This window comes from Chamaea fasciata, unplaced genomic scaffold (genome assembly GCF_029207755.1).
Source record: "Chamaea fasciata isolate MVZ Bird 193981 ecotype frontalis unplaced genomic scaffold, bChaFas1.0.hap1 SCAF_5, whole genome shotgun sequence".
Taxonomy (NCBI): Eukaryota; Metazoa; Chordata; class Aves; order Passeriformes; family Sylviidae; genus Chamaea; species Chamaea fasciata.
The window spans coordinates 5,756,729-5,777,168 of NW_027094090.1; the positions used below are offsets into that span (position 1 = coordinate 5,756,729).

A 20,440-nucleotide genomic window follows, 5' to 3' on the forward strand; every position below is an offset into this window, starting at 1 on the left:
CATGCAGCTGTGCTGCGCTGAAAAATGATACACAAGTAGAGAGAGGATACATTTTTTCACCTGTTCACATGAATTGGTAAGGAATTGCTGAGGAGAGAAAAGGCAGTGGCCCTGGTGCTCCCAGAACGTTTGTGCAGTCAAATCCCAGTAACTATGCAGAGCCCAAGAAAGAAAATAAAAATGGGGGGCGGGGGGTTTTGCAAGCTTAAACATCTCCCACATTGAATCTCAAGGTGAGGTCAGTTCTGGAGGCTTTTGAGAGAGAGGCTGTAATAAAATTTCCCTGAACACACCACAGTAGCCACAGTGTTGGCTATCACCAATATCCTGTAGAAAACTGATCGTGAGGGAACTCAACTGATGTGGTGTTATTATTCCTGAAAAAAGAAAAACGCCATTTGTAGAAATTTTATTGGAGCTGTCAACAATTCAGCATGGAAGCAGTATCATTTTAGTAGAGAAAGCTGAGGACACACCAGACTGAGTATGCCAGGTTGGATGTTCAGCACAGAAAGCTGCACACAGGGGTTGGTTTCCTTTGCAGCAAGAGGGTCATGAATGGAGAAAGGGGCTGAAAAGGAGAAAAGATTTGGAGTTTTTATGGAAGCCAGAATTGTTACGTGTTGTGGTGGAAGCTTTATGAATGAATATGTAATGTATTCTAAAACAAAAAGATGAGATACTAAACAATTATAGGAAGCTATTTTAGGAATCAAGATCTCTTCTTCAGTCGTGAAAGAATCAGCACAGTTTTTTAATTACAAGCAAAGTTCATTTGTCAAACTCAACTCCTCTGAGTACGTTTGAAATGCTTGCTAGTTCTTAAATTAGTTGAAAATTACATCTCGGTTTTGGCAGTGGTTGAGCTCAAGGAAAAAAAAGTTGGTAAAACAGAAACCAAGCATGCCATAAACTAATGAGGGCTGTAACTTTAGAGGTCTTCTGAAACTAGATACAGCAAATTAAAGATTTAAATGAGTCCTATGGGCCCAATGATATTTTTTTTAAAACTTCCTCATTATAAAATACTCCTTTGCCATTTTATGTTCTAAGTCTATAATGCAGTGTTACTTTAAACTTATATAATTTCAACATGTTTAATATTAAATTGTATCTCTTTTTAGGCCTTCATTAAAAACATTGTTCTTGTTTTTTTATGACTATCCAACCTGCCTTACTCTCTTTCATTTTTGTTTTTAGATGCATCATCCTATTCAGATGAAACCTGCAGATAGTGAAAAGTCAAATGGTACGTGTTCAATTTATTTTTTCCTTAATTGTGTCTTTCTCTAAACTAAAGTAAGCACAACATTTTGAGAGTTTTTGCTTTGTTCCTTGTGTGGTGAAAGTAATAGGCAGTTTCCCTGACATGTTGGGAAGGTGTTGAGCTGCTCTGAACTCCCTTTTATCTTCTGATTTAAAGAAGGAGAGAAATGTCCTCAAACAGGGTCTTCCTTGTACCTACTGTATGTCATGACCTACCTCACTGCATACATCCTTCCCTTGGGTTCTCCTAACAGTGATGTGTTGTGGGAGCACCTGAAATTTATAAGGTGGAGATAAAATGTTAAAGCTGAAAATTAAAAATAAAATAAAATAAAAAAATACCTGTGTTAACACACTATGTAAGTACATGATAGGCCTTAAACATTTGCCAAAACTACCTTTTTACAGAATGATGCCATTCTGAATCTGAGCCAAATTTAGGTTTTAATCATATGCTTCATTATGAGCTGGGAAGCCCACTTTGGAGCTCTCTGTATACTTATTCCTCAAAACGATTGAAAAATGAATGCTATAAAGACAGTAATATCCATTTGGAATACTAGGGTACTGCCTAAGTGGATGTATATGACATGCAAAATAGATGGCAAGCTAAATCTATTAAACATGCCAGGTTTATACATTCAGGGAAATAAGATAATCGAATGGTAGTGCAACTTGGCGGCGTGTGATTCTTTAAAAATATATACGTGTATATTTTGCCCCTTGATTTGTTCCTGTAATTTTCTAAAATATATGTTAAAGATATCATCTGCCTTCTTAGATTGCAAGAGCTTCATTTTCCCTTAAGGCCCACATAATCAGAGCTGGTTCCTCCAACAGGCATCTTTGCACCTCATTAATTAGTAATCAGGGCAGAAGCCGTGCACTTAGAGATCTACATACCTGCAAATGTAAATTATGATTGGGCTCTAAATCTCTCCGCAAGGCTTTTTTAAGGCTTCTTTTTTTGCTAATTGTAGTGCATCCCTTTTTCAGGCTTCTCCAAGGATTATGAAGTTTGGAAGGAAATTAAAACTTCATATTATGCTAGGTTTCCTGTTATGACAACTTTCCAAACAAAAGTGGCCATGAGCACAGGAAATATGAGCCGTCATCCATTTGTACGGGAGAGGGTGTTCTCTCTCTCAGGTTGGAATCATAGAATCATTGAATATACTGAGTTGGAAAGGATAGGTGTCTATCTGTGAGGATTCTCAAAGTCTACTTCCTGGCCCTGCACAGGACAATCCCAAAATCCCACCATGTGCTTTAGAGCCTTGTCGAAATGCTTCTTGACCTTTGTCAGTCTGGTGCTCTGACCACTGCTCTGGGGAGCCTGTTCCAGTGCCCAGCCACCCTCTGGGTGAAGAAAATTTTCCTGAAGATTTTTAGCAATGATTTCTTGCTGTCTTTGAGTGCTCAGAATAGAGGCCAAGGCACCTGGATGGGCAGAAGGACTGAGCTTTTCAGGCCCCACTGCAGTCACCGAGAATGTTGCTGTTGAAATCCAAACTCCAGTCCCTAGGATTTAGTGCTAGCAGTGGGCACAATTATCCTGTAGGCACAGGAACGCTGGCCTGAACCCTCTGAACTAAATATGGCCTCTGTGGGTTCTTCTTTCAAAGACAAATTTCACCTCAATTTCCTTGGCAAATTAGAAAAATAAGAGGCAATGGGCCAAAATTGACTCCCAGTGAGTTACTTGTTCATTGCCTGAAGTGTTTCTTTCTAAAGTAGATTGAACATATTGGAAAAACACTGTGGGGAATTGTGCAAATTCTGTCTTTCTCTGCAAGTAGTGCCTGCCTGGAAAGCAGGATAGGTTGGCTCCTGGCTGCTGCTGTTAGTCTGGGGTTATCTGCATGAAACTCCTGTCTGCACTGTGAGAAAACTCTTATTTTCTGGCATCTATTCCAAGCACAAAAATCACAAGGGATTGGGTTTTTTCACTTTTTTTTTTTTCCTTGCCTTTCTTTGTATTTTGGGGGGAAAACAAATTGTCAGTTCAGGGGTTCCAACTGTCAAATTGAACACCTTTTTGAATTTAGACTCCAGAAGGGTGTGGGAACTTTTGATAGGCATGTTCAAGGGGTGGTGAACTTTTTTTTTTTTTAATTGACTGGAGAAACAGGAGGCAAACTAACACCACAATGATGATAATAATGGTACAGCCCCTCAGAAAGACAGGGCGTAGGCATGGGGTTCATGGAGTGGGTGACAGTTTGTGAGCAGCTTGGAGATCAAGAAAGAGGAAAAAACAGCAGTGTGGGGGATGTGGAGGTTTGTTTGGCACATGTTTCCCATATGCTCCAGGCTATCCATCTGAGGAAGGATATTATCCATGCCAACAGCAAACTGTAAACTGTACCTCTTCAACCAGATTGGTAAGTTCAAAGGGCAAAAGAAAAAAAGACATGCCAAGGCATCCTGGTTTTCATGATCTGTGGTGGTTGAACTTTTGAAGAATACTCAAATCTCTTTGATTTCTCAGTCACGGGAGGATCCCAGTGGATTTTATGGGTAGAGTGGAGTTTCTCAGTTTGCAAAGAGATTAAAGAAATTTTCTTGGTCAAAAATTTCTTAGGGAAAGATGTGTAGGACAAGTTGAACACTCTACAATCCTTCTGAGCTTGCATATTTTTGTGAAGGATTGACAGACCTGTTCAGGTTCCATAGGGAGGAAGGGGAGGTCCTCTCATTCAACTTATAGAGATTTTCAAAGAACAGTATTTGCTGTGTGATTAAATGCTCCCTCCTCACACTAGGTCCCTTGTGAAAAGCTTTGAATGAGCATCCAAGCCAGAGACAATCAGGATGAAATGCTCCTCCTTTTCCATCGCTGTTCCTCCCCTTAGATGTCCTCATCAACTGAGGAATCCGTCCCTTGACACCAGAGGCCAAGCTCACCTCATGGAAACTGGGAGATGGGTGTGGAATGGACACCTCCAGCACACCTGTCCCAGGTTGCTCAGAGCCCAATCCAACCTGGCCATGAACGCTTCCGGGGCTCAGGCATCCACAGCTCCTCTGGGCAGCCTGTTCCAGCAGTTCCTTCCCTGCCTACAGTGTGTCTACTTCTCTGCTCATGCAGATGAAGCAAATCTTGATCTCTTCCACCAAGCTTTTAACACCTAGAGTTGATGGGGCAAGACCTGCCCTCAGATTTAGTTAATTTGTCTAAGATGGGGGATTCTGAAAAGTTTCTTACTATTAAAAAAACATAACATCTCTTGAAGATTTGCAGATGATGAATTTTGTCGTGTGTCCTGGTCTGATCACCTTTGTGCAGGTTGTTTTAGCCTGTCTAGAAAGTTTTGGTTAACGATTTTCTGCCAAAAAAACATGTTTTCAACTTTGCAGGCTCCACCATTACTAGATCCATCACTCCTTTTTATTTATCCTTTTAAGGACATCTTCCCTTTTTCAGACAAAGAGGGTTCTTCCAGTCTAATGCTGAAAAACTTTCAAACACGTGCTTGACTCTGAGTTGTCTGTGGCCATTACAGTCCTACGATTTGCAAATTGCTTACATGTCTTGGATCTGGGTTTGAACACAGTCAATTCTTTCAGGCACATATCCTGCAGACAGTATGCTCTTAAATGGATCAAAATATCACTGCTTCAGGGAAAACGACAAAATTCTCTATTAAAAAAAAAAAAAAAAAGTAGGGAGGGGGTAGCTGAGCAATCTTATAATTTATTTTTATTGATTTTATTAGTGGAAAATTTTAAAAATAATTTTGAAATTCTAAGTGGCACAACTTTGCTGATTTGGAGGTAGTAATTAGATGCCATATGTTAGCACTAACACATAGAAAAGTTGATAATTAATGCAGGCAGCTCCGGATTCAGGTGTGACTTTGACAGATTGTATGCAAGGGGTTTTCACAGCCTTACAGCTAGGGATAAAATGTCTGATTTCACCCCTTCCCTTCTATATGGGATTAAAAACCAAAAGCAAACCAAAACAAAAAACCCTCCACACTATTTATACATAATTAACTATTTATCTATTTGCTCAAAAGAGAAGGCACCTTCTGGGGAGAAAATGCACTCTATCTGACTGAACTCCTCAGAAATGTGCAATAAAGGGTTGCAATTTTGATCTTTCAGAATTTTGGGGGTTTAGAGGAGTGAAAAGGAAAGTTATGCTGAATCTTCAGGGAGATTTCCCACAATTATTACAGGGTTTAATTCTTTTGTAGCATTCAGAAAATAATCTCTACTCCTTTATCCTCCTGCAAGAAATGCTCATTACTGAAGCAAATTGAGTAAAGCTAAAAAATTAGACCCTTCAGGATGTTTTTCTGCACGCTGGATGTAGTGCTGTCAGAAGAGTGCTGCCAGAATTCATGAAGCTCAGTTTGAAAGCTCCCCCAGCACAGACAGATTTCATCTCTCATAACCTTAGATGGCTAAGGCAGAGTTCTGGGTTCAAACACGATGCCCATACATGTGTGCTAGTGATGGCAGTGTCAGTCTTGATGGGGTTAAAAGAGCAACTCACCTCATTTTAAAACAGGTGTCTGTATCTCTTCATGCTGTGTTCCTGCATTCTGGCAAAACCCACCCCAAATCCAGCAGGCTTAGCACTGGATGTGTCACTCGAACTGCCCTGGCAGCACGGCCAACCTGTGTTTGTAATGTGTTGGGATGGATTAAAGGTGAACTTCATAATGTGTTAATCAAGAAACTGCACGGTTTCACACTTTCCTTCCTATAAATAGAACTTCAGGCCTTGTTTACTGCAACCCTCTGGCTGCTTCTGCTCCATCAAGGAGGGGCACACAGCCACCCCATCCTACCTGCTGCTTCCAAACAGTTGTATCTACTTCATTCCCCCAGAGTGGTATAAAATAGTCAGAAAGACAACTTAAGCCTATGAGTGAGCTTCAGAAATAATGGTGTCAAATACATGCTAAAAAAGTTTAGATTTTTCTGGATTTTGAATTGTTGAAACCTACCCTAAGGATGGAAGATAGAGTTATCAAGCAGCAGTGAAACGCTTTTAAGAGATGTGCACACAAGTGCTGGCCCTTGCACACTGTTATCCTTCCGCCAGCCTTCTTTGCCTGCTCTCATTGCCCAAAGCACTCGCAGCTCTCAAGCTTTGTCCAGTCCCTCGGAGCTCGTTCATTCCTGCTGTCCCTGCAGCTGGAGCTCAGGACATCTAGATTTTATCATGATGCTCAAGACCTGGGAGTTGGCTGGAAGGTAACAGCATCTGTCAATCTACTCAGTCAGTGTACAAAAATCTGTAATCTACTGTCAGTGGCAGGGGAGAGAGTCCCATGACAAAGGTGATCCTGGGAGAGGTGAGATCTGACACTCTTTAAAGGAGCTGATCTCTTGGCATTGTCACCAGCCAGCTGAGCTGAGACCAAACCTGTAGGTCACTGAAGTTAAGCCAGATGGGTTTAGGCTGCCATCCTTTCCCTAAGAAGCAGCACCTGTCCCAGCCTCAGTGCTTTGCTGGGTCATGTGTGTTTAATGCTAGGCTCCTCATTTTACAGTCTGTGGGAGAAATCCAACGCAGGAAAATCTGCAGGCTTGGCAGATCCAGAGGGAAGTTTGCTAACCTCTAAATACGTTTGACCCACACTTCTTGCACTCTGTTGTCTGATTCTCGATCCTTGCCTGTGTGGCTGATGAGAATTCATTTTAGGAAGAAAGAAGTGGCTGACCAAAAATGCAGAAATAACTCCTGAAAATCAGTCTTATTGAGGTGGAAAAGTATTCCTTTCTCTGTGTGGGAATATATTGTTAAAAACTCTTTCAACCTAATAATATCAGATGTTCTATCAGATGGAGTGAAAACATGTCATTTTGATCTTGACAATTGTCACTTTAAATGTTTTTTTTATGCTGGGCCCCTAGCCAGAAAAAGAATAGCAATTTTCTTAAGCTTCAACACTGATCAGCACTGACTAATGGCACTGAATGCAGAGCACGTCATCATATCAATATGTTTTCTGTACTCTGAGCATTCTTCATGAAATCTGCATTTTTAAGATGTACAGTACACAGGAGCTGGATGTTTAATTTACTATAAAATCACCCTCAAGCTGCAAACCTGCAAATCATGTTAGTTAAATGGCATATTTATAGGTTTACTAGCAAAAGCAAAGGAGGCCGATGGGGAGTTTGTCGCTTGCTACTCTTTGGAAAATTAAAACAAAGCCTTCTGTTCACATCTCATTTCTTTTGAGTCTCCATGTGAATCTCTTTGGTTTGAGGCTTTGTCCTGGCACCGAAGCAGGACCCAAGGGACCTCCTTTGGGATGCTGTGGCTGGCATTTGTCCAACTTAGCCAGCAGCTATTTTTAAAAGAGGGTTGGAACCTAGTCACCCTTAGGGTAGACCTGCACACTGTATTTCAAGCTTAAGATCAACCCAAATTTAAACTGGCTGACACAGACACACAAAATAAGAGGTTCATAACAGAGAGCAGAAGGCAACGCTTGGAAATGTGCTTGGCACCAGTCTGTGCTGTGGAGAAATCCAGGCCTGACAGCCCAGCTGGGTCTCTTGTCTCAAAACCTTTCCTGCCCTATGGCTATAGTCCGTGGCTGTTGTCGAGGGGACAGGCTGGCCAGGGAACTTCCTCAAAAAGATTGCTCAAAGCAATACAGGAATTGTCTGCAGCCAGGTTACAGGCATCCTTCCACCAGCAGAAGTGGCTGCCTGCACTTCTCTTGGAGCTGTGAGCAAGGCAATTTGGCTTTCCCACCCTTAAAATAATAATGAGCATCATCAAGGTCAGCTATATAATATGAATCAGATGTAAAGTTTCATAATAAGACATATATATTTATAAATACATATGTATAAATAAATATCCCAACTTGCAGGTCTTATTTGCAATCACACATATTCAGCTCCTGATCTGTGTATAACTGGCTCATCCCATGCATTCATCATTTCTTAACCCTTTCTGGAGGGTTCACCTCTGTGTGGAACCTCAGTATAAAAGTGTGAATGAAAGTGTTCAGTCTTGAGGAATCTCTGCTGAAGAAAGCATCTTCCCCTGGGTGTTAAATTCACACCAATTTTCTTGCAAGCTTGTAGAGTGAGAAGCTGGGATTGCAGGGGCTGGTCTCTCTTTTGGGTTCTGAAAAATGCATGGGATTCGTGCTTGCTTGTATAAAAGCTACAAATACTTTTTAAAGTCAGCAATTTAAAGAGAAAATTATTTCAAACGCTTCTCGTGGTCAATAAACATGAACTTCTTGTTATTCTGGAAATTATTAAATACACTGAAAGTGTTGAAGTATAACACAAATAAAATCCTAGAAAAAATGGACACAGTTCCTTCTTCCTCAGCTGCAATTTTTTCCATATGGCAAGCTCATACTAACAGCACAGGAGACAGAGTTAGAGAGCAAGGGAGGATTATTTTTTTTTTTTTAGCCCAGAAATGAAAATACTTCATTACAAAAATAATTTGCACAATAATGGAAATAAGTAAGTGCAGTGCAGACTCTCTGGAGTAAAGCTTTCCTTCCCTCTTTGCTTCCCCACAAACCCTGACAGTCTGCTCATTAACAGGGAATTGGATTTACATGCCATTTCCAGAGGAGAAGAAAGCAGTGGTGTATGTACTGTATAGCAAGCACTTAGATTTTTGGTTTAATATAGACGGGTGGACGCATTAACATTTTTAAGTTTTTCCAGAGTGAATTAAGTTTTGATGACCTCTTTCGTTTTTGACAAGAGTTCCCAGCTTTAGACCTGCAAATTTGAGCTTGATTAATAGGACTGTGTGCATCCTGCTGCAGCAGTCCAGCTTGTGCTGGTGCTGGTGACAGTGCAGGCAGGAAATATTCTACCAATAATTCAGGTAAAGTACATTTTTCATGGAGGTTTTTTTGCGAACTCAGCATCATTAAGCATCAAAGGGCATTCAAGTGATGTCCTGAAATAAGTCTTGTGTCCTCCTGAAGGAGAGAGGGGTGTGCCACTGAAGAAAAAAACAGCAGAAAAATTTAATGCATTCTTTTTCCAGAGCAGTCATTGCACATTTGCCTTTCCAGTGCTGTGCATTAAGTTGGCTGAAATTGAAAGCTCAGATAGGAGCTGCTCTCAAAACATTTCTCAGGAATATTTTTCATTAGCTTGTATCATTACGTGCACAATCCCTTCTTCACCCTCACCCCATCATGATTTCTTTCACACATGAGGGGGATGAGGGAATTTATCTGAATTAGAATCCATGCAAAGATATCTTTAAAAGTGCCTCTAACAGAAGATACTTTCCTTTTAGAAGCCGTGAAGGGGAGGTGTATGCAGAGTGACTAAGACAGCCAATTAATATGTTATATAAACAGCAAGCACCACTAGAAAAAGGAGAGAGAGAGAAAAAAAAAAAATAAGATCTTTGGGGTGGGGGAAGAAGGGGGGAAGGGAGGTTGTAAGTATAAAGTGTTTGCCTTAGGACTTGTCTTCAGTTACAGAGCCAGACTCACATGACTGGAGCTTGGTTTGATGTGGTAATGAAGCATTGATCACAGGAAAAAGATGAAATGGCCTTTGCTCATTCATTATTTTTATCTTCTAGCTGTGGAAGACAGAAAATTGTTCATAGGAATGGTTTCGAAGAAGTGTAATGAGAATGATATCAGGGTGATGTTTTCTCCGTTCGGCCAGATAGAAGAATGCCGAATCCTTCGGGGACCAGATGGGCTGAGCCGAGGTGAGTGTGCAGCCTGTAAAGTCTCTTTCCTTAAGTGCTAATTGGGAGCTTTATGTCACAGCCAAGGTAGGCAGAGCCACTGTCTGCAGCGAGAGGTTACGCTGTAAAACGTCCCACGTGATGAAGGTATCCACATGAACTTTTCACAGTGACTGAAATTATCACCTTTTATTTCCAGTGTCAGAAAGGTCTCAGTGCCAACATATTAACTTGTGTTATCACCCTGTTTGTCAGCTGGAAAGGTTCCTTTGCACCCTGAGAAAACACCCTCAGTTTTCTGCTCTCACAAAATCAAAGTTGCTCCCCTGACCCCATTTCTGCTTTGTAGCACAAGGTCAAAGAAAAAAAAAAAAAAAAAAAAGGAGAGGACTGTAAATGACTGCTTGAAGGCATGAAGGGTGATGGGAACTGGCCCTCATTGTAGCATTATCTTCTCCTTTCCTGTGTTTTCTGTAACTATATGCAAAACATAGGTCTGCTGTAACTGAGACACAAAGAGGTTAGCTTGGACCTGAGAGCATTTCCTGGACAAAAGTTTGTGAAAAGAGTTTTTAAATCTTGTGCCTCTTCCACAACCCAAAAACCAGGGCAGAGATGTAATGCATCACCATCAAGAGTGGTCAAGTGGCCAAGTGAACTTGGAAATTAAATGCTGCACAGATTTCAATAGCCAGTGATCCCTTTTGAGTGCAAAAGTTCCTTTTAGGGAAAGACCTTCTGAAAACCTATTGAACAGAAAGATAAATGTATATTGATGACATAGACTGCATATTAACTCCATGGTATATGGACCTGAGTTTATTCTCAGAGTGTGAACCTTCTCAAATCATCAGTGCCAGGGGTTGCTGAGTGGAAAAGGAAATAGGGATAGTCCCATCTGTCAGTGCAGGATAATGCTGTTGTAACTGCCACAGCCATTTAATGGCACAGGGAGTAAAGTAATTTTAATTGTGGAGCTGTGAAAAGCATCACATCTGTAGGAAAAACAAATACATAGAAAGTACACAGTTTATGCATTTTATTACATTTTCAAAAGGCATAGAAAAAGGTAATAGCAGCCACTTTGCATTTAGATATGGGTATAGATTTGGATTTTTTTTTCTTTACTTTTAGATCTACTTGTTTCTAGTAGGCAATAGGATCCACAGAATTTTGTGCAACAGTTTGTTCATGGCGTTTTTTGTTTTGTGGGTGGCCCAGTTTCTATAAAACACCTATAAATTTCAGCAAAGGAAGTGCAGGTATTCTTGTATATCATGGCACTGCTTGAAAGCACGTGCTGTACTACTTCTGAGCTATAAGGACTTGTTGGAAAGCCACTCTAACAATAAATAGGGAGCCCCAAGTATATTACGCACTTAGATTTATGCTTTGTGATCCCCAGATTTTTGGGGCTGGGATGCAGCAGTGCCTTCAGGCAAGAAGAGCCTCATGATGAAGATTAGGGCACAGGTCTAAAGTTGCAGCTCAAAAAGGAATCTTTGCTGATGGAGTCGAGTGTTGCCATTATCTTTCTAGACCCAACACTGAGGCAAAATAAGTATTTCTGATTTTCACTGATTTCATTGTGTGAGCAGCACAAGGAAGGGATGATGGAAGACACAAGTGGGAAAGGAGCTAATTAACTGCTGAAATAACAAGATCTGCACATCAGATGTTTTGAGCCCCAAAAAAAGATTTAATTGACTTGTCAGCATCACCCAACAAAGAAATGGATCTTTCCTGGGATCCATAAAAATCCCACTGCATACTTGCTTTAATTCAGCAGACTCGCTATAGTAGGAGCATAGAAAAGCTAATTATGAAATCCAGCGTAGTAAGTGAGGTTGGTGGGGTAGTTTTGTTCTGCTGTGAACAGCAATCTCACGACAATAAGGAGCTGAGGTTCCTAAGCCATGTCTAACAATGTATCAGGCAGGGCAGTGTTGTGTGCTGGCCAGCACAGGTGTAGAGTTAATGTGCTGCTCTCTCCTGCTGGAGACTGAAGATCTCAAAGCAGGTAGGTCACACACCAGTAACCACAGCAGAGCTGCATCCTCTGTGCCACTCGGGTTCATTTCGGTCACAATCACGACTGATATTCTATCATGCCCTCATGCCTCATGCCTTGTTAAACTCGAATTGCTTTCTACACACCCATGTTCAAACTTCAGAATGGGTTCAGCTGCGCCAACCAGGTTTTCAGGCAGATTTTTATCAGCTTCACAAAACCACCACTCCATGAGAGAAGGCAAAGTGTTGGGAAAATGGTTGGTATTGCAGTTGAAATGAAAAGTGCTGAGGGACATCTGCAGAGGAGGGAGCTTGACTGAAAAAGCACAAGGTGAAAAACTGCTTCTGGAGGGAGAATTTACACTGTTAAATCTTTGTAAAGAGTTCCAATCCTTAATGAGTTTTAATTCGTGTTACCATTTCCAAGATGTTAATTCCCTTTGCCACAAACACTATTTGTTTTCTCAGCACCCGTCCAGATGTGCTTCCCTCCTAGACACAGAGGGGTGAATGAAAAATAGTCACTGTCTGAGGAAAACACTGACCTTGCCATGCCAGAGCCTTTGGGAGCTCAGTTCAGTGCTCACAGTAGCGAGATGGAAATGTGGTCCAGTAAACTCTGTTTGGTATCTCTTTTCAATTGCATAACAAGTACACCTCATGGTATCTCAGATGAAAAAAGCTTGAACAGTATCTTCCTTGGTATTTATTCCAGCTTTTGAGCTTTCTTAAAGGGTTCAGGCAAATAATCTGTATTACCAGCAGATAGTTGCAAGGAATAGCTCCAGGTTACACTGCTCAGTAGAACAGTTTTGGTTTGGACTGGATTTGGGGTTGGGTTTTTTTACTTAGTGAAGACTTAAAAGGTTTCGGTTGAGTTTTATTTTAGCCCATGTCTACCCTACATCAGCAGCTTTACCTCTGGGAGGGTAACAGTCTGCTGTCAACTCATAGGCAGGATTTAGGGTTGTATTGTACCACATGGGTTCCAGTAGCAAGGAGAAATCCTGTGGCATCAAGGGAAAATGTAACACTTTGTGATGAGTGTGATAAGTGCTGAGATAAAGGGAGACAGGGAAGGAGATGGAAGTCGTTGTTTCTATTGTAGTTCCTAACCAAGAGTTGACAGAACTTTTAATAAAGTCACACCCATTGCTGTCACTACTGATAATGGACCATCACCTTTTCCACTCCAAATTCCTATTGTCAGCTGTTTGAAACTCAGCTCTGAAATGAGACTGAAGTAATGATTTGGAGCTCCAGTGGTGGAGCAGTGTGTTTTAAAGAAACTGAGATCTTTTGCAGCTTGAGTCATGTTTTCCCTCATTGTTTACTCACCCCTGCATCTAAGAAATAACCATTGTTTATACCTGTAACTTGCTATGTTTCGATTAGCTACAAGAATAGGCAGCAACCAAAAGGCATTCCCTTCCAAAGGCTCTGGGATAGTCCCTGTGAAATTAGCTGGATGGCAGTGAGTAATTCCTCGCTGTGAAAGGTATTAAAAAATAAAAATACCCTGTTGGCTGTAGAGATAAAGAAACGAGGGACCCAACAGCCACAGAGGCTGGCGGCCCCTTGAGCAGGGTTCATGGGACTATCTAAAGAAGCTTGCCACTGCCTGTATGATATTCATTATTCAGAGAGAAGGATTCAGCCTGCAGGGTTGTTTAATCCAGCACTTTTTCTGAAGAGCTAAGTATGCTTTACAAAAATTCATGATTGTGATATCATGTGCTAAGCTTCATTATCACGAAAAAGTAGAAGTGAACTGCCTCAGATGATTAAGATTTTTAAATCACTTATTGTAAACGGCTTAAGGAAACTTTCAGACCTCCTGACTCCCAGCACTTTGTAATGTCTATGTGACCACAGATGCCAACACAGACAGGCAGACAGACACTGGAGCGTGCAAAAATAGCCAGAAATACCCAAGTTTGATTTGTAGCTGTGTAGCTGTGCCACTGATGTGCTGTATTGACCATAGGTGAGTTGGTTGCTCATCATCTCTGTTATCCTGTTGCTTAAAATAAGGGTAGCGATGCTCCTCTGCCTTTGTAAAATGGTTTTTTTTAGATCAGTGGATCAATATCTCTGTATCACTCTAGGAATTATTACCATCCGTAATGATGATAAAAAAAATCCTCTTATCCTTATCACAGGAGCACCACATAGCAAATTATTCTGCTGTATTGCTAAGTGCAGATTTATATGTCAGATACCACAAAGAAGTCAACGGGGTTAATAGCATGCACTGAAAAAACCTGCTAATAACATGTAGAGAGAGTTGGATATACCATGAAAATTGTGCAAAACCTCAAAAATGCATTTTTCTACATCTTCTAGGCTCCTAATCGTATGATTTTTTTAACAAAACATCACCAGGCACATGGGACAAGTGAACATTTCTGCAGACATTGATTACAAGGATTGTTTTTCTCATTCTTTCTTTACTTTAAGAGCAGGTTAGAAATGGAATAGCAAGTTACACCATGGTGAGGCAATTTAATTTCTTGAAAATCCATTCATAACTTTCAGATTCAAGGGTTTTCTTGATGAATTAGTAAAAGAAAATTAGTATTTGCAACACGATTAATTGCAGGGAAGGAGAGGTGAAGAGACTTCTGTGCTGGGGTTTTCTTTCCTCTGGATATTTAATGCTCCTTTCTGAGCCAAAGTAACACGAGGTGCCAGCTGTGGGAACACCCTGGATTAGGGGTCACCTTCTGAATTGTGTATCAGTAAGTGGTGGGAAGCAAGGACAGTGGGAGTGCTGTGTTTTCAATAGCTCTTCAGAAGCACCTCCATGCCTTATTCCTTTTGCTGCAATGTGGTAACATTTTCATTTTTTCCAATCATTTTGGCACATTTAATTTTGTTTTCCCTTGCTGAAACTCTCTTGCAGCTGGGAGGGAAGAAACACATCCAACTGACCAATGCCTCTGCTGGCCTTTGGCCAGTAGCTACATCTCAGATTTCCATTACTGCAGTTTTGCAGCAATCCCTCCCAAGAGGCAATCATGAAATAAAATAATTTGCAAGAGGCTTTATTCCAACAAGAGGATCATCGAGGCACAGTTAGAGAATGTGGTCTTTGGTACCCATTTAATTCTGGGTTTGTGTAAATTCAACTTACTGAAGTCTGTACTTTGCTGAGTGGGTAATTGAATGTCCAATTAGAAATGCTTCGAGGGAATCATGAACTTCAGGAAATTTAAAAACTACAATCTGTCATCTGGTCAATAGTCAAGTCAGTAGAGCTGAAGAGCTGAGACATGGTCACAGGATGTGCCTCTTGTTACCTTTATGTGCCTGATATGCATAAACTGAAGGGCTTCACTGTGGCTTTTTCGAATTAATTTCTTTAGACTGAATTGTTGCACTTGGTCTCAGACCTGTCGTTGTGTGTCTTAGGTAATACTTAACAACCAAATATCACTATGGTAAACAATTTTATGTACAATTTAGTTGGTAGATGAAATGTATTTTAGCCACCAAGACAGATTTTTGTGTGATGTCTTCATTAGAAGGCTGTTTTCCAGGGTGTTCCTTCCTTCAGACTGGGCTGTATTAGCACAGGAAAGAATAAGTCTACTTAGCAATCTCAGCTAGAAACATTTTAACCCAACTAGAGCTTATTTTTAACACACTTCAATTTCCATAGCTTTTTATTCAAGCCTTATCTTTTCTTTAAATAGAAGCTTTCATCTCAGAGGATCCCAACTACTCCTTGCAGGAGTATTTGGCAGCTTTTCACTTTTGTTTCTTCACAGAAATTGAAGAAAAACTTGTTTACAGTGTACTGGGAAACTGTGGTGCAACCATTACAGCACCAGCTGTGCAGCCACTGCTTCAGCACTGCGTTTGCTTGAGTGGCTTTGAAAATCTCTGAAGTCTTCTGTGTCAAAACCAAAACAATGGCTCTGCATTTTGCATTTCCCTTTGGCTTCACTTTAAAGCCTCTGGTAGACCATGGTGGTTTCATGAGGGAGGTTTCTTGTGTAGGTATGAACCTTACCTGAGGCTTCCATATGTAAAAATGTTCTACTTCACTTGCAGACCGCAGGTATTGATGTGTTAGGCTGTGCAAAAACTGCTGACTGAATGTTTCTCAGCAGTCTAGGAAAGCCTGAGATGCAAAGAATCACATGAAGCAGGAGCTGAAATGGGGCAGAGCTGAGCTTTTTTAAATATTTCAATTATTCAGCCACTCAAGCAGCAAGCCCTAGGTTTGGGATGGCCAGGGTCAAGGAGGAAGCCTATCACATTTCTCAGATTTTCAAAAATCTCTTTTAGTTTCTAGTGGGAGAAGGGTAAGCAGCAACGCTGTGAGCTTAGATGTTCTCTCAGCCAATGTGGCAGATGTGATAATGTGCTCCAAAATTTCTCCCATGCCATGGCTGGGAGCCTAACAGAGCCTTACTCCAATTCTGCCTGCAGAAGGAAATTACTTCCAGCAGCCTTTCCCCAGTCGCTCATTTATCTGCTGTAGGGGGTAAGAAGGCAGCCTTGGAGAGGCAGCTAAAATCCTTAGATCTTCTTCCTCCCTCCTTTTTTTTTTTCCTGTCAGTGATCCCTGACATTTTGAAACCAGAGCTGATAAATAAGTGTGAGGTGTCTTGCAGGTTGGCTGTTTTTACAAAACAATCTATTTTTTGGGGTAGCTAGGTAGCTGGCTGGACAAAATGAAGTTATTTCAAGGCATTAGCTATAGAAATATCCCCCCTCCACATTTTCCCTCCCAGAGAGCTCCACAGCTCCAGTAAGAAGGGAATAATTGAATATCAGGACTTGGTGGGGTAGAAGAGAAATAGTTTGCTTGTAGCTATGGGTCTGGAAGACCTCAGTCTGTGGCATGCCAATCAAAGCCATGTTTCATAGGATGAGGTAAGAGGCCACGGAAATCTTTCTTGTTTCCTTGCACTACGAGGCATGAAATCTGATTAGTCCTGTCCTCTTATAATTGTGATTTACGGTCCTAAAGCTGGCAGTGTGTTCCCAAAAGACCACCTGCACCCATGTGATACAGTGAGTGGGAGTGTGCTGGAAAGGGTTTTCCCAACCCTTCAGAAACATAAAGAAATGAAATCCAGTGTCCTTGGACCAACTTCTGATTAAATTCTAGGTGCCCAACAAAACCATCCTCCTCAAGTGCACATGTGCCCCACAGAGGAAAATCAAGGTCCTGCCATTGACCATGGCAGTAAATACAAGTGTTTCAGAATAACAGCTTTTCTGAACACCAAAATTATAGATGCAAAGTGATTGAGTTAAATAGACCAAATCCTATGACATAGGCTTAGCTCCCCTCCGGTGTGGCAGTCTGGTTATGAAGGAAAGGACTGCACAGTTCTCACATAATAAAATATATAGGATCCCATATTCCATGCATAATAAAATATATACACTCACATAATAAATATACAAATGTTTTGTGTGAGTGTCCAGGTTTGATAGCTGAAAATAACCCTTGAATGTGAATACATGTAACAATGTCTGGAAGGGTGGTTAAATTGACAAATGTTTAATTTGGGCACTTAATGGCAACCTCTTAAAGTCTGGGTTTTCAAATAATTTAGAAATAACATTGTCTACTGAATTTTTGCCATGTTATTGAGGTGAATTGGGAATTTACTGTGGGAATGGCCACTGTCCATCGGTGGGAAATAGCCTGCTGAATGGAGATAACAAGGGGACTTAACCTTGTAGCCTCTGGCTGGCAAACCCTAATTAAAATGCAGCCCCATCCTCTCTGTGGAATGCTGCTTCCAAATGCTCATATTCAAGCTGCATAACTTCATTCATCAGGCATTTCCCTGGCCCAAAGAACAAGTTTCTTTCAAATTGGTACAGAGATCTGCTACGAAGGTCTTTTTGCTCCATGACAAAGGCGACGAGACCCATGCATATGGTTTTGGGCTGAGGAGTGAGGAGGAAGGCTTTGCAGTGGTGTTGGGCACTGAAAGCACCCAACAGCTGAGCCCTGTGGTTAAAAACAGAGAAAGCTTAAGGGAGGGAAGGGGGAGTCTGCTTTATCTTGAGAGGAATGCAGCCGTGTTTCTCTGCTGATCCACATTTCTTTTGAGACCTGCTAATTGCAACATCTCTCAGTAAGTTACTTACAGCAGAACTGCTGGGGAGAAATTGTGATAAATGCATAAACTGTGTCTTACTGATTTTTGTCGACATTTTACATGCTTCTCATGCACTTGGAACCTCCATTCAGTAACTGTCACTCTAGTACACACTCCTGGATAGTGAGAGCCAAAGAAGTGAATGAAGCAGTTTCTTGGCCATTATCAACAATATTATTTGAGGCTCTGTATGGGGTTCCTTGCCTGCCCCCCAGTATATCTCTATTTGTGCTCATCCCTCACTGAATTTGCAACAAGAAAAAAATAATGCTAATAACAGAAATGGTATTAAGAGAGATTACTTTGAGTCTGATGGTAAATTTGGGCCTCTTTTAGTGCAGCAAGATGGAATCTAGGTGAAGTACATTATTTACCTTCTACTGCACATTTTGTCTAGATTGCTGTACAGAAAGCTGGTTTGTTACATCATATTCCTTGACAGAAATTTGTTGCTGAACAAGACTAGTATAGCATTATGTAGTGTGGCTAAACAGTAGTGAGACATCATCAGCTGTTTTGTTACCTAAGAAATACAGAGAGTCACAATGCTGTGGTGAAGTTTGGGTTAAAAAAAAAAATCTGATTTCTGATTTTATGATGCTTGTCTATCAGCCAGAGCTACATAAGCCAGCTTAGGTTCTCTTGAATCAAGGGCCTTTACATTAAAGAGAAAAAAAAATACCGCATGATGCAAAAATGCATTGACTTTATTTTCATGACTAGATGTAGTGCTTTTGGGTAATGATCAGGCATTGCTTTCTCTTACTGTTGTTTGATTAAAATGTGAATACAGTCTTGACTTGATAATCTTACCAGGTACACACAGAGCTACAAAGAAAAGGTATTCTATGCCTCAAATTTATTTGCATAAACCAAACAATCTGTTGCTTGCTGGATTGCAAAATGGTTTGTTTTGCCCATTGGCCACAGGGGCAACAATATTGTATTTTTGATGCCAGAATGTAGCTTTCATGCATTAGCTCTAAAATGACAATATGCTTTAGCCTCTCAGTGCTTAGATCTGCTTCATTTGGAAATCTTTTAAGTAGTAATAATAATAATGTTTTAAGGAAATTGAGTGGAACACTAAATTATTCTCTGAAACCTAAGTTCAAACTGTGCAAGGCTAAGGGAGCTGAAAATCAATGCACTTTTAAAGTCATTAGAGATCACAAGTGAAATAAGTCTGTGTTGCTTTAGCTAAGCTTTTAGTGTGCCATGGTATTATTACAAAATCAGCCTGAATCTGCATTAATTTCACAGTCTTTTTCTTTAAGATGCCCAAGGGTGCATGAAGAATAAAATGTAAATCTCAGGAGGCAATGTTTTTATTAGCCAAAAGGGCAGTGAGTCATGCACTGAAAACGTTGACCTGCACCATGCCCAGTGTAGGTATGGCTGACAATAGTAAAAGGGTGGAAAAATAGCTCAGGCATTAGCCTACTGGCTTTTCATTATGATTTTAAAGACTGAAGAGGGAAAAAAAAAAAAGAGTAATTTTTTCAGTTATTCATGCACATAGCTTCAGAATTGTTCAAGCTGGCAGTAGCTTTCACAGATCAAAGAATTACACTTGTACCTAGAACTCGGAGAAACAAATACCGTAAGGATTTTTATTTTAAAAATGTTATTTTCTTAAATGTTGAGATTCCACCTACATTACTGAATTTTGTTTGAATCTTTTCACAGATAGTCACAGGATACACAGTGGAATTTTTCTCATTCTTATTTGTATGATCCTTCTTGGTGCATCACGGTAATTTGTGATGTTATAGACCCCTTTATTAAATTCTCAGTTCAGCTGTCAGTGATGCCGACATTTATTCACCATCCATAGTTTACCTACACAAAAGCCAGAGCAAGCAATTGTTAATGCATGGTCTGAATAGATTTAACTATGCAATCCAAAGGCTACATAAAAGCCTTAATTATTTTAAACCCTGTGGCTAAAGAATAAAAACAGTAACAAAACAGAACAAACAAACAAAAAAATCCAAAGGAAAACAAAGCAAAGCAAACAAAAAAAAATTAAATAAAAACCCTTCTTGTCACCCATCCCCACTTAATTTTTTTTTCTTTCATCTATGGTCAGATTAGCAAGTCAGCACTGTCAATAAATAAACTAGAGAAGTTGTTTATTTTTATGTACTACTGAGAACAGTGTCGTCTTGTGGCCGTTCTCGTAGACTGTGTTGGTTTAACAAGCGTCCAACCCTTTTGTCTTGTTGTTTTTTGTCTTTCCTGCTCCCTGTCCCCTTGTTCCCACAGGCTGTGCGTTTGTCACATTTTCTACAAGGGCAATGGCACAGAATGCAATCAAAGCCATGCACCAGTCTCAGACCATGGAGGTACAGTA

The 20,440-nt window shown here is 40.5% G+C and overlaps 1 protein-coding gene across 10 annotated transcripts in view; it reads left to right on the forward strand.

The window, feature by feature from the left end:
* Positions 1-20,440, forward strand: part of CELF2 (CUGBP Elav-like family member 2) — a 450,951-nt gene that overhangs the window by 373,338 nt on the left and 57,173 nt on the right. For all 10 annotated transcript variants that reach the window (XM_066182701.1, XM_066182695.1, XM_066182693.1 and 7 more), the window contains 3 exons: positions 1,201-1,249; positions 9,824-9,958; positions 20,353-20,432. In XM_066182701.1, the coding sequence (XP_066038798.1) occupies positions 1,201-1,249; positions 9,824-9,958; positions 20,353-20,432 (264 nt within the window). The remainder of the gene's footprint in view (positions 1-1,200; positions 1,250-9,823; positions 9,959-20,352; positions 20,433-20,440) is intronic.